Raw genomic sequence first — 14,778 nt, 5'->3', positions numbered from 1 at the left:
TTCATATGACTCAAATGAGACATGAAAGTGAACAGACAGCTTGTGTAATCTATTGCTCCAAACGGTTATTTTTCCAAACTCCAGGCCCAGGTTAAGAAGCACTATAGTCCAGCCTTCAGACCATGGGAAAGGACTTTAAGAAAATTCCAGATTCAAATCTAACTGAACCTTAAAAAGCCACATGAAGAGTACACCAGCCTTCTCACACCATTCAACTGGCACGTATCAGAGATCTGGATTTGTTCAGCTTAAGCTCCCACAGAGGACAACCTTCAGAACATGAAGTCTTAACTGCTCTGACACAGCAACCCATATTAGCAGCTATCCTCTTCCAAAATGAGCTTCCCAAAACCTGAAATTTTCTGCAAGCACAAAAATGTGACAAATAAAGGTCTTGGTGAATTTTTCTATCTTTTGCTGTCCCAGGATCATTGATGATGCTTCTAAAACCATTTTGCCTTTTAGGTAATTTCACATATTGTATCTTTCATGTCTGCGAATAATAATAACAATAATAATATAATAACATCAATAATAATAATAGCCCACAGGCTTTTGGAATTTCAAAGGTAGCTGCATCTGCATTTTTTTATTACTTTCTAGAATTTCTAGTTCCCACAAATGCTTCAAATAAAACACCTGAACATCACTGCATAAGGGAAACCTTCACAGGAATATAAAAAATATAAAATTCTGCTACGCTGTGCTGCAGTAGGTTCCTTGGTGTTATTTTAGGTTTACTACACACCCAAGAATTTGTCATGAATTTCGGAACACTTTTTTCTGCTGAACTTCTTCACAGAGCTATTCCCTGAACAGCTTTTAGAATACTGAATCTCATATTTTGCTTTTTAAAATTACCAATATTAAAATAAGAGAGAAAATGATGTTTCCAGATAAGCTTTGCCAGGCTTCCAAGAAGTGATCAGCTGAAATGGCTGTGTTCTTACTGATTTTACAAAATACGAGAATTCACTGCATGTTCTACCAGCGAACTACTAAAACAAACAAGAACATGTAACAACAAATGCCTATTTTTCCATGTCCCCATATTCATATTAAACATGATTTGACATCCATTACAAGCCACTTGCTCCCAAAAGTATACAGACAGTTTTGTGGATTCATCAAATAGAGAAGGGAGAACAATACTGAAAAAACCCTCATTATAAACAAACTGGATGTTTGTCAAAAAACACGCTGAGCATTTGTCTGTAAATATTGACCAAACCAAGGTTTTTGCTTTGATATTTGCCTACTGAAGAGCAGCACAGACAAGTAAAAAGGACACAAAATTAGTCTGAATGCCAAACTTGACGATGAGGTTCCAGCTTCTACAAGGGACTCTATGCCAAAAAGCAAATAACTAGTGGCAGCCAAATGCACTTAACAAGAAATCATTACAAATACCTTATCATTAGATTTCAATATTAGAAAGAATCATGATTTGATTTCTGAAAATGTATCTACTTCCAGTGACAGCTCACTGACTTGGTTTAAAGAGCAGTTTGAGTTAACATACTAACCAAATGCCCCCACATAATGCATTTTTCTGCTTTTTAAATTCAACTATCAAACACACAACAAACACTTGAAAACTATCTTATAATTTCCACTCTGTGTAACTGTATATTTCATACAGCTTGAGCATTTCTTTTGCGTATGAAGCAGAGAATATTTTGTTCTCAATACAAACTGTAACTGGCTGAGAATAAACAAATGTGCTTTCAAAGGCAAATGAAGTGACAAAAGCAACCCGAAAGTCAAGATACCACAAAACAAGTTGTAAAGCCTATATTGAGACTTTATAGCTAGGTGGATCATTGGTAGTTCAGCACTGAAATAGCTATTAATCTATGCTCATGTGTATATTTTGTCAAAACAGTTAAAAAGCACATTATCCCAACATCATACCTACTATATAAAAAAAATACAAATTAATGTTATTCATGTGCCTGGAATAAGTAATACCTGCTGCTTCCAAGGAGAAAGAAGCTGTATATATTCTGCTTTTTAACCTCTTCTTTTTTCCAAAGGGAGAAGAAAAATCTTTGCTAGTCCAACATAAATGTGGTTGCACTAAGTCTGTTACTAAAACATTATCAATTAGCACATCACAATGAAAATATATTCTCTGCTTGCTCCAGGATAGGCACTCCACACTCTCCTACAACATGTCATTTTATAACAGACGTATATGAAAAAAGCATCCCAGAATACATAGTCTTATAAACAGAATATACAAACTGAAGGTAAGAGAAATGGAAACAAAAATCAGAAGGCTTAACTGTGGCAAGGGGATATTACTTGTCAGAGGTTAAGAGGTCTGTAGTAAATGTGAAGCCTGTCCCGTGCATGTACCACAAGATCATCTTCCTTCCCAGATCAATTCTAAGCCATGACATAGCCAGCCAGTGATAGAAGTGAAAAATGCAGGCAGCTTCTAACAGCCAAGAAGTTTCCTGCACAGTATGAATTTATTGGTCTCTGAAATTGAAATTCTTATTCATAAGTACCACAGTGATTTTAAATATAGCAATGATGAAAGAACACTTTGTCCTTAAGACCATCTAGAAAAACCAATACTGACAAAGGGGTTTAGACGGAGACACAGTGAGCTCTGGAGCTGAACTCAGATACATTATTAACCTCCACATAACACTCTAACAGACAGAGCCATGACTCTGTGTACCCTGAAATATTTACCACAGGTATGCCCTTCCTAGAATAGAGTGAGCACTGGCATGCTGCCTACGTCTTAATCAGTTCTGCCAAGGGCAGAAAGGTTTTTGCACATCATCAGTAGGTGAGGCAGAACCAATTCCTTAATGTCATATCAACCTTTTCATCAAAGTAGTCAGATACTACTTTAGAGAAGGAATAAAAAGGTATGTGCCAGCTATGAGACTAATGAATAGTTTTCCTCAAGCAAAACATAATTCAGCATGAACTTCATGTTAATGTTCTTTCCACCCACTCACACATCTCCAACTGATTCTACTCAACCAAAATGCCAACAAGTAAAACCATCCATCTTTTAATTCAGCTATTGTACCCCAGCACTAAGATTTTGTTTTACAGTGCCTACAGCTGCCTAAGCTCAAACATTACTTACATATTTACATGGCCTCCCTTTTTAAAACATGCATGGAACATGGATGGAGAAACACAGGTAACAAAAGGGAAAGCTGTGGAGAGCAAAAGATATTAATTCAAACCGGCAGCTATCACTAAAATGTAAAAACCACAGAATCATAGAATCAGCTAGGTTGAAGAAGACCTTTAAGATCATCAAGTCCAACCACTATCCCAGGACTGCCAAGACAACACTAAACCATGTCACTAAGGACAAACTGATCTCCCCTCAAGATGCACCATTATGGCTGTCCCTCACAATTTCCACTCAGAGCCATCCTTCCTCTGCCCCCCATAGTGGCCCACACTGTACAGCTGTCGCCCTACCCCTCATGGTCATCCCCCACACCCCATGGCTGCCCCTGCTCTCCCCTCATGACTGCCCCTTACCCCTCACGGCCACCACTCACATCCCATAGCTGCCCTTGCTCTCCCCTCATGACTGCTCCTTACCCCTCACAGCCACCACTCACATCCCATAGCTGCCCTTGCTCTCCCTTCATGATCTCACCTCATGGCCGCCCCTTCTTTCCCCTCATGATCTCCCCTAGTGGCCGCCCCTTCTTTCCCCTCATGATTTCCCCTCATGGCAGCCCCTTCTTTCCCTTCATGATCTCCCCTCGTGGCCACCCTTTCTTTCCCCTCACTATCTTCCCTCATGGCCACTCCTTCCTTCCCCTCATGATCTCCTCTCATGGCTGCCCCTTCTTTCCTTTCGCAATCTCCCCTCATGGCCACCCCTTCTTTCCCCTCATGAACTCCCCTCATGGCCGCCCCTTCTCTCCCCTCATGACCTCCCCTCACGGCCACCCCTTCTTTCTCTTCACTATCTTCCCTCATGGTTGCCCTTCCTCTCCCCTCATGATCTCCCCTCGTGGCCGCCCCTTCTCTCCCCTCACAATCTCTCCTCATGGCTGCCCTTCCTCCCCCTCACGATTTCCCCTCATGGCCACCCCATCTTTCCCCACATGATTGCCCCTCATGGCCGTCCCCTCTTTCCCCTCACGATCTCCCCTCATGGCTGCCTTTCCTCTCCCCTTACAATCTCCCCTCATGGCTGACCCTTCTTTCCCCTCATGAACTCCCCTCATGGCTGCCCCTTCTTTCCCCTCCTGATCTCCCCTCACGGCCGCCCCTCCTCTCCCCTCATCATAAACCTCAGTGCCATTTTACAGTTCAGAACAGAAGGGCTTAGGAAGCAGGAGGAGGACATCACTAAAAAAGAAGTAAGATTAAGCCTTAAGTCAGAAAGCAATTTAGAAACATGTATGTTAGCTTGTTTGAAGAGCGCAAGTTTATAAAGATACATTTGACTAGAAGACTACTACATCTCAGAAAGGCACAGGTTCACTTGTTGTAGCAGAAAACACTACAAAGTACAGCAACTCCAGAAACATGCAGTTTAATTTAGAAAAATAAAACCAGCAGCTGTGATCATTCAAGAACCAAGTCTCAAGCTTGAATAAACTACAAGGAGCCCCAAAGACCTGTATAAACCTAAGGACATTGGCGTGCCCATCAATAACAAAGGAAGAAGAAAATTCTCTATTGCTGTCTTATTCTGTAAGCATCCATAAAGGAAATCTTACACTTCATTCCAAAATGTCTGGGATGGGCTATTTTTGGATAGGATTGCCATGTAGTACAAGTCTGATCAAGCATGTTTTGCTTTAATGAGAATTCAGAACAGCCTCACCTACATAACAAACAGTTTCACTTGGAACAACCTTAACCCATAGATGCTGAGAGCTGCTGGCAGAGAATCTACAGAGACATTACATATTTTTTAAGCTCTTGTGTAGAAACTGCAAAACGTGGATTCTGCAGGTCCTACCATGCAGCATCTGGGGAAGATTGTCAAGTTCACTTAAGACTCTCCTAACTCCAGCAGCCTGCTGTCCTCTTTGCTGGAGACCACTGCCATGACGAGAGAGCCAGGAGAATGGAACATGTCCTCAGCACCTCACCTGGTAATGGTTATCACTCAGAAATAATAGCTCAAACCCACTCCCATCAGCCTTTAACTTACACCAGCTCCGTGGCACAGGTGAGGTATAGCATGGAGCCCAGTGCCCTTTCAGCACCATGGATGGTAACCGTGGTGCTGACCTCTAGCAAGTGGGAGGTCCTGGACGCCACAGTATGCATAGGTCCTCCCGAAGGGCAGACCCACATCTCCCCCATCCAAACTGTGCTTCATAGTCAACAAAGGTCTGAATACCCCCAAAGTTATTTTCACAGAAATTCTCTGATGTCTACAAGAAAGGAGCTAATGAGTAGTTATCTGGGCTTTAGCTCACCTTTGAATTGTGCCCGTGCACTCAGAAAGAATTCTTATTTTCCAGCCAGCAAATCAGTGGTTTGGGTTGGAAGGGACCTTAAAGATCATCTAGTTCTAGTGCCATGGGCATGGGCACCTTCCACTAGACCAGGCTGCTCAGTCCTCATAACAGAGTTTGAAAATGCTCCTATATTTTTCTTAGCAATGGTTCACTGAATTTAATTTCAACAATGAAAATGCATACTTCAAACCTTCACTGGTAAGCAAAAATAAAATGCAGCTACGATGCAGCTGCTGTTCCCACAAACCCAACTGCACAGCAAATTAATTTTTTATGTAAATCAGAAAAATTGTCTGTTTTACATGAAAACAAAACATGTAAGCAGAAGAACACTTAAGACTTATCCCAGAAACACCAAAACCTTTACATAGATCCAATAACTTGCCACTGTATCCCTAAGGCTGCTGACAATCTCGTGAAAATAAAGGGAAGTTTTCATTACACAGCCTTGCTTTCTACTGTTCAAACAGCTACCCACTACAGAAAGTGCAGAGTATTTTCAGGGTGACAGAGCTATAACGCAGATCTCTTAAATATGCTTTATAAAACTAAATTTAAATCTGAGGAAACCACTGGTGTCCCCATGTACTATGACGTGAACATGACTCATGGGAGTAGTCATCAGACAGACCTCTATTTTCTCAAACTCTCACACAGGGCCAGCCCCTGCATGCTGCTGTTAAATAAGCCTCAGTGGCTGGTGACACAAGAATATAGCATTTCAAACCAAGCTTCTCTACATAACTAAATCTTTAAGTTAAAAAAGTTAAATCTTTAAAGTTGGACTCAAAATTGAGCTAGTAACTTTGCCTGTTGGACACAAACCAATGGAAATCCAGCTCGCCCATGGCCATGCTGTCTCTGCAAATTTGTTGTCAATAAACACATCAAACATGACTCGGAGGGCAGGGACTGACAGTAGCTACTGCCATTTTATAGCTCATTTTATGACTGCAATCCACTTCCCACAGCTACTGTTAAAATCAGCGCCTAATTTCAAAGGTTGACGGCTGCCACGTGTTGAGGGTCACTGTGCACTGGGCAGATTAACCGCTTCCCATGTGACAAAAGCTTAGCAATTAAAACACTAGCCTCATACTGACATGGTGGTCAGCCACAGAACTTCACCAGCCTGCCCCTCTTCAGCATATTACTGGACAACTTGAGAGGCTTACCAGACACAGTCTGTTCCTACTTATCTGGAGACTAGGGATGCACTCTGCAAAGCACCATCCAAATCACAGAAGACAATCTGCATTCTCTACAGATTTAAACTGCAAGTTCAGTAAGATCTGAGACTACTGACCTGATCTATTTGTTAGAAGTGACTTTAATTTTCTGCATTAAAAAAAAAAAACAACAAAACCCAAATTCAGCTTTATCTAACTTTTAACAGTATTTCCAGTTCAGTCTGATTTTGCATCCAGATACTACAGACAGTACGATTTTTAAAATACATGCATTGTAAGGACACTTAACAGCACCCAGAGGTCCACCTACCTTTACTAAGAGTGAGCCAGCAGTTACAAGTCCCTAAAATTCTCTACCTGCATAAAACTGTGTTCTGTATTATTACTGGAAAAGTACTGGAGACCATTTTTCAAAATCAGGCCTGTGTATTCCACTGAAAACAGGTTTTGCTTTTACCTCTGAGGAATACAAATATGCAGTGTTTTTGTTCTTTGCAGCTCAGTGATTTACTGGCATGCCTCTTCCCATAAAATATTTGCATATATCTGAGAGTCAAACTGTTCTGATACATTCTGTGTTTGCCAGGAAGTGAACGCTTCAGTTCAGTGTAACTGAACATTTAAACAACGACAGGCACCGGGACAAATGGCAGTGTAATTAACATACCAATGAAGAGCCAGTTGTTAATTACTATCCATTTCAGGCATTTTGTATGAGCAACTTACCTGAAAAGCCTTCCCATCTGCATGCTGGCAAAGCCAGTGATTAAACAATTCAACGCCCCTTTTGCTTGATTAGAGAAAAAAATTATAATTATTTTATATTATTCTATTTGTCAAATGCATTTGACAGTTAGATGAGAAAAACTGCAGCAGCCCAAATCTAAGTATTTGAAATGAACGTTATGAGCGGTCCTTGAACAGAACAGCAACATATATACATCTAGGGCAGATGATGTAAGCTAATAGAGGGTCCTAATTTGAGCCAACTGAATATACCTAAGGGTACCTGCTGTGTTACATCGAAGGCAGCACAGTTGCTACTTGTAACAAAAAAAGTACCACTTTTCTCTCAGAGGGACTTCATATGCTACCTACAGAACAGAATCTGAATTTTTAAGCTGTTGAAAGACTGGGAAGTAGCACCAGTACAATGCCGGGATTCATTTACATTTAAACAACAGTAACTGAGGAGTCAATACATAGCTCAGCACAGCACCACAGTTAAATCATGGTTGTTACTGGAGTTGTAAGAAAAGTAGAAGCACCTTAAGTGTAAAGCAGGACTGAAAACGTAGGACAAAAATACTGAAGATAAGCAAAATGGCAATAAAAGCTAACAAAAAAGAGAGGAAGTGGAAAATTTAGAAACATTCATCAATATGTAGAGTATCCAAAACAAAGGGTTTCTCTTTCTGCCTGTGCAGATGGCTTTGCCCAAGGAAGACTAGCGTGCTTCGGGTACAAAAAAAGGAAATTACATCTATCTTGAAAACAGCTTCTAATTCATTACCCATCGCATGACTACAGCCATTAATCCACATAAACAATAAAAGCAAGATCCATTTGAAATTTTGACTATCTAAATTAAAGTTTGAATCAGCTCTTGTTAAAAAAAGGGCATTCTATGTTTGGAACTGAAATTTCAACTATGCAATTTATGCACTTTAAAGGCCAGATTTTGCTAAAATCCTGTAACATTCTGTGACAAACATTTTGGAGTAGCCAAAAATTACATATTTGGTCCATGTGGTTTTATTCAATCAATTAATTTTTCTTTTTATTTTTTAAACAATGGAAGGTGGCGAATGATTATTTTTTGAAGTTTGTTTTTGTGAACAATGTGCATCTATTTTATTTGGATTATAATTAGAAGCTAGGATGTACAAATACAGCCTTATAATGTTTTTCTTTTCTTCATTTGACAGAATGATTGATACAGATGGGCTGACAGAAAATGCTTTACATGTGAACAAAGGAAACATTATTTGCAAGAAGTAAACTGTACTAATTGTTTATACAGCAAGCACACACCCAATAAACTTGATTGAGCACAGTCTTACAGTAAAGAAAAGAATGTAGCCTGGGTTGGTGTCTGCAAACTTCTGCATCCAGGGCAGCGCCTCTGCATTCTATAGAGGTGGCTCAGACAGAACAGCTCATCCAGAGCCAATACATCTACCTCTAAATACTGCTGGCCACCCAAAACCTCTTTGCTATAGAGAGACTGGAAAATATGCCAGAGATTTACAAGACCCGAGATCTCAAGCACCATGTCTTAAACTGAAGACCCCCTATTTCCCTTTCCTATTGAAAATGTTAATAACATTGTACTTTTTGCAGGTAGCACTGAATTAACACATCTTCCATTCTTACTTGACAGTTATGAAGCAGTAAGCCCCCCAAAATTACCCTAAATGACACACATATCTGATCTTCACAAGCCATTTAAGCATAATCTCCGAATATATCTCCATAATGACAGCCCCATTTCTGTCCTCTTAATAACAATAATCACTACATCAACAGTGTTATTTTGCCTTGACTGTTTTGAAAAGACTATTTTTTCCTTCACTACCTAATCTCTACAGTATTTTTTTTCCTTACTGCAAAGAAAAATCAGCAATACCATTTGGTATTGAAAAATTCGGCTATATCTGGTTTGTTTTGCATTTCTACTAAAAGGCATGGGGAAACATTATTCTATTTGGAACCAACCACAAGCTATACCTGCAAATTTTAAAAAAGTATTTTGTGATAGAAGAGATATCCTGAAACAAAATCTTTTGCATGCCCTGCATATTAGAAATATCAAAAACTAACATTTCTTCAATATAAGTTACTGTTTGATACACAGTCCTGACGGACAAAACATTATCACAGAACAATTCAAGAGGCACTATCTTCTCATACTGCAGTTTAACTGAGATAAGGAGCAACTCTCCAGTCAGAAATATATATAAACATGAGAAGAGATCTGCAATTTAAACCTCCCATTAGCTAATGAGTGTTCCATTTTTGAGACCTTTATTTTAACTGTATTTTAGAAAGGAGACTACTTTTCTGCATCCTAGAAACATCAGAGTTCATTATATCCTCATCACTAAAATAGACCATTTACTCCTCAGGATGCTGATAAATTGATTTTGGAGTTTACTGGATAGTTTACATTGTAATGAAGAGCAAAGCTCTGAGTCGACCTGACAATTTTGAAATCTAAAACACTGAGGCAGATTTTTTTAATCATCAATTTCAAAGCTGTATGAAAACTACAGAAAAGAATGGCCAGACTTGTCAGCCTCAGAAAGCCAATTCTGTTTGGGAATAGGGAATGCGCATCAAGAAGATCTGTCCACAGCACTTAGTATCTTAGGAACTTGAATGCAAGCGTAAGACTGGCTAATGGATGATTTCATTCTCAGAATGCCCAGCTGAAATGGGAGAATGATTTCTCTCCACCTACCTCCCAAGTCAAACAAACACATGGAAATAAAACCAACTCCCAGAAACCAATACACTTTCCTAAAGAGCTGAGTTACAAGTTTTCACTGATATGACATAAAATTTGCTGTTAACTCATGACAGGCTAAAAGTAATGAGATTTACTTAATTATCTGTCTTCAAGGTTCAGCCCCAATTTTTCTTTTTTTGTATCTTTGATTAGCCATAGGCTGAAGTACCCCCCATCAGCTACTGGCTACAACAGTTATGCCTTAAACCACTGAAACTCCTTCCTCTCATAGCCCACCACTTCCCTCAGTCTCAACACATCTCTAGTGGATGCCCTTCTGGGGACATGTTGTTCTCCATACCTTTAGACTTCGGGCTCTTTGCTTAAAAAAGAAATCATTAAAGGAGCTTTATGGATGATGTGAACAACACATTTACATTTTTTCAATTCTATGTAAGAATACAATCCTAAGGTTTCACAAAATCTTAAAACATTGCCAAAAATGCATCCTACAGGATCTGCCCTCTGGTGAAACACTAGATAAACTCAGATATCTCATGATTTCTTTTGACTTGACTTAAGAGCTTGTGGCATTTGGCAGTATGTCTGTGGGTACTGCCCAGGATGGCACTTCCATCTAGGAATACCTCACTAGGAAGAACTGAAAGGACACAACCAGTTCATTTCACATCACCTGACTGCAGCTGGAAGTTGCTGCTCTGGGATCATCCATCAGACTGTGCCAGACTGGAACTCATCACCCAAGACCAAGTAATGCCTCAGGAAAAGAAAATATTGTATTTGTAACGAGTTTTATGTTTTCATCCTAACTTGGCTAATACAAGAATCACCACATCATGTACTGCACTCAAGTAAAGCAAAAGTTGACCTCAAAGAAGCAATAGTTACGGACAAGTTTGCATTCCAAAAATACATACGTTTAAAACAGACATGGCACTAAGTTACTTTGCTGCAAGCAGTAATTTATGAAATGCTTGTTACACCTCCACATTTTTTTGTTCTTAAATCCCATTTAATATGCCAATCTTATTTCAGGAGGAAATAAATTAACTTTGATGCTTTGTGCCAATGCAGATTAGCTTCCCACACACCTGTATTGTGTTTCACACTTCAGTTAGTCATCCAGATTTCGACAAACGAACAAAGTACTTCTAAACAGATTCCATTCCCAACGCTAAGAATGCAGAAAGAGGAAGAAAGAGGACTATCTCACAGAGTCCCCCAGTTTCATTAGTGCAATGTCTAGTTGCAGCTATGGACAACCACCTTTACAAAAAAAGAACTATCAGTTTAGATCTAAGACAGCCCAAGAAGCCCACTGAGGTGGTCATATCCCCACTACAATTTGGTCCCCAAGACTGCAATTCCCATGAGCCATAGCCAGGATGGGCTGCAAACTACTTCCACTCCTGTGAACTTTCATAACTCAAACTCTCCATTATTAGTAGGAAAATAGATAAGTCTGCATCTAACGCAAGCGAGATACTCCTGTAGAGTTATGCATGGTTCTGTACCAGGAGATCCTACACCAAAAGACTCTCAAACCCAGAATTACAGAACACCCATCTTTTCTGTCTCTGCTAATCCCCATTCCACTATCTGGAATATGACTAAAATCACATGTATTTGTATTGTGGTAGCTGCAAGCTAATGTCCTGCCTAAATTATCAACTGTTATTAGAACCCCAGACAATTGCTTAATAAAAATTTAATCATATTGTAATTTCTAATCATCATTAAAGATGCTTAACAAGTTAATCTCTCCCTAACATTGCAGATCAGAAAGTCAACTGGCATAAGGTGGCACAGCTTCACCAATACCAATAGGGCTACTCTCACATTAATCCAGCTGAGGATCTGGTTCCAAGATAAAATAGCTGTATTAAAATCTCACTACAGCTTCTTTTGATTGTTTCTCTACATTGCTTTGCTGTTAATCTAAAAAAATAATAACAAAAGCAACAGTTTATGGCTTTTAAAAAATACAGCATCAATCAAGGTATTTCATGCACCTCTATCTTCTGCTGTCTGTGGTAGAGCAAACACAGCATTACTCTACAGATCAAAGGTCTCCTAACCTTTTCGCAGCTCAAAAACTCCTCACTTTGACTTTGTCCACGCATAGCTACATCTGTCTGACAGCAACACTCATGCACAGAAAACATGGGAGGATCATTAGCAACCAGTGAGTTTGCCTTTCAGATCAAATCTGTTCCAGCTGCCTAGATGAGGGGTCAAAAGATGCTCTGTAACCTCTGCCTTGCAGAAGTAGATATCAGTTCATTTCAGGAAACCAACACGTTTCCTCATCCTTCCTGTGGACCGGCAATCTGTGCTTAAGAGAGTTTGAGGACCACACAGCCAGTCAACTTTAACTGAACCAGGTTGCTGCACAGAGCCACACACTTAGCTCTCATCTCCCTCATATTTTTTGTTTGTTCAATAATCCCATAACACTCTCTAAATTCACATACTGGTCACAGGAGAACAACTGTGAAGCCTACTCTGAGGCTGCTCTGTGGTGTATGCATACCGTACCTCCTGCAACCACATCTTTCTGTGGCTTCAGCTGCAGGCAAGTGAAAACAGAGCAGAAATGGTTGGTGCAAAAGGGCTGCTGGGCTCCACTGTAATTCAGTGGTTTCATGTAAACCTCTGAGTGATCATGGCTGTTCCTTCAGTGCATAGCTTGGAAGAACAGGCAGGAGAATGGCAAACCAAACCAAAGTCAAAAAGGGCTTTTTTTATCCTACTTTGTCCACAAAACAGCTCACTGATTCTACCTATGTCTGCACACAATGACCATTATCATGCACAACGTGGTATCCTCGAAGCTAAATAATATTCATTTAATAGCCTTCCATTAAATATTGATTTTCATTTAATATGTACAACTCTGATATTAAAACTTAATCTGATTGGCAAAGATCTGCTCCTGCTTACTATATTGACACTTACTGAACCAAATTGCTTATATCATAATATTTACTTTCAGTATGACAACCGCATGACCAACTACAGCATGATTTAATCTAAAAAACAACCTTTTTAAACATTAGTTGGCATTTACTTAAGCAAGCCCTTAACTGTTAGAACTGAACCTGCCCCTACAAAAAAAACACGTTACCACATACTAAAACAAGCAAATGGACTCCAACTTTGATAAAAACATTCTTCATTAGTATTGAGCCCAGGGCAAGATCTGTTGTCCCTCTTGTTTTTAACATCAGAAACTTGTTGATCCAAAACTAAGTTCATTCAAGTACATCTCCAAAATACGTATTACGGCATGCCATCCAAACCTATTTCACGCCATCACGCACTCAACAAAATTGATGCTGCACCTCACAGACACCTTAACACAACATCGAATGTATTCCCTCATGAAAATCTCAAAGAGAAGATGTTGGTAAATTTCTTCCCCTCCTAAATGCTGTAGTAACAAAGTACTTATTGCACCCTTTGGTGAGAAAATAAACACATAGCAAAGACCACAAACACACTATGGTGCCCTCGGTCAGTTTCGACACCTTCATTCAAAATGGTTTTGCTTCCCAACAACAAACGAGGCCAATGTATAGGCAGGAAAAGCCGATATTCCTATCAGTTCCCAGGCCAGACACGGGTCTGCACAGTGCATCTGGCACCCGCTGCCACCCCTCCCGCCCGTCTTCGGCTGGGCACCGCGTCTTATATTTCCTATCGTATGACCGCGTATGCTTATGTGACTTGTTCACTTCTACAGCGCCTACACCCCACGGCAGCAGCCCCGAGTGCGAGGAGGCAGCGAGGAAGTAGCTCACAGCGCGGCTCCCCGCCGCGGGCGGCCCGGCTCTCCCCGCCACCGGCGCCGCGCCCCCTCCGACCGGCGGGACGAGCCCAGGGCGCGGGGGAGAGCGGCGGGGAATGCCCGCTCTCACGGATGCGGGAACCGCGCCGTGCCCAGGGGCGGGTGTGTGCCTACGGCGGGGGGAGGCGTGTTGTGCGGCGGGGCCACATGGGGCGAGACGGACTGCCTGCAGCGCAGGGGGCGACGGCAGCAGCCGCTACTCACCGGGAGGGTTTACCGCCGCCGGCGTTGCCATCTTGTCTCTGAGAAGAATTAAGACAAATGCAAGAGGGGAGGAGGGATGCTCTGAGCAGCCCGGGGGAGGGGAAGGCAGCCGGCGCCGGGGCGGGTGGGCGGGAGGCGCGGGGACGGCGGCGGGTGCTCCCGCCCCGGGTCCCGGCGGCGGCGCTCCCCGCTCTGCGCGGGGCGGCCCAAGATGTCCGATGGCCCCCGCACCGCGTCTGCTCATGCGCCGCGCACAGTGAGCATGTGCCGGGCGGCCGCACATGTGCGCTGGGACCGTGCCCGCCGGCGGCCGGCGGGGAGAGCCCCCCGCGAGCACCGGGGAAACGCGTCCCTCATCCCCGGTCCGGACCGGATGCTACCCTCGGGGCTCGAACCCGCGGACCCGCTGTGCGCGGCTCCTCATGGGGTGCGAGCTCCCTGCAGGGAGGTCTGTGATGAGGCCCCGGGTGCTCTTTGGGATGTCGGTGTCGGTGCTGCCGCCTGCCAGCCCTGGAGCTGAGCGGGAGCGGCTGGGGTGCAGCCTACCGGCACCCAAAACTAAAGGCGCCGCTGCGGGATGCAGGA

At 42.0% G+C, this 14,778-nt stretch overlaps 1 protein-coding gene across 3 annotated transcripts in view; it reads right to left on the bottom strand.

Annotated features, from left to right (window-relative positions):
- ARNT2 (aryl hydrocarbon receptor nuclear translocator 2) overlaps positions 1 to 14,437 on the bottom strand; it is a 104,648-nt gene extending 90,211 nt beyond the window's left edge. For 2 of the 3 annotated variants that reach the window (XM_057427374.1, XM_057427621.1), the window contains exon 1: positions 14,194 to 14,375. In XM_057427374.1, coding sequence (XP_057283357.1) covers positions 14,194 to 14,224 — 31 coding nt within the window. In that variant the 5' untranslated portion in view covers positions 14,225 to 14,375. Of the gene's footprint in view, positions 1 to 14,193 lie in introns of all 3 variants that reach the window. The other variant, XM_057427289.1, reaches the window with a different exon arrangement.
- Between the last annotated feature and the right edge of the window lie 341 nt (positions 14,438 to 14,778).

The sequence above is a fragment of the Pezoporus wallicus genome, unplaced genomic scaffold, assembly GCF_028554395.1.
Source record: "Pezoporus wallicus isolate ANWC-B61680 ecotype Strahan unplaced genomic scaffold, APGP_CSIRO_Pwel_v1 contig_3952, whole genome shotgun sequence".
Lineage (NCBI taxonomy): Eukaryota > Metazoa > Chordata > Aves > Psittaciformes > Psittacidae > Pezoporus > Pezoporus wallicus.
This window is presented reverse-complemented; position numbering and strand designations above follow the sequence as displayed.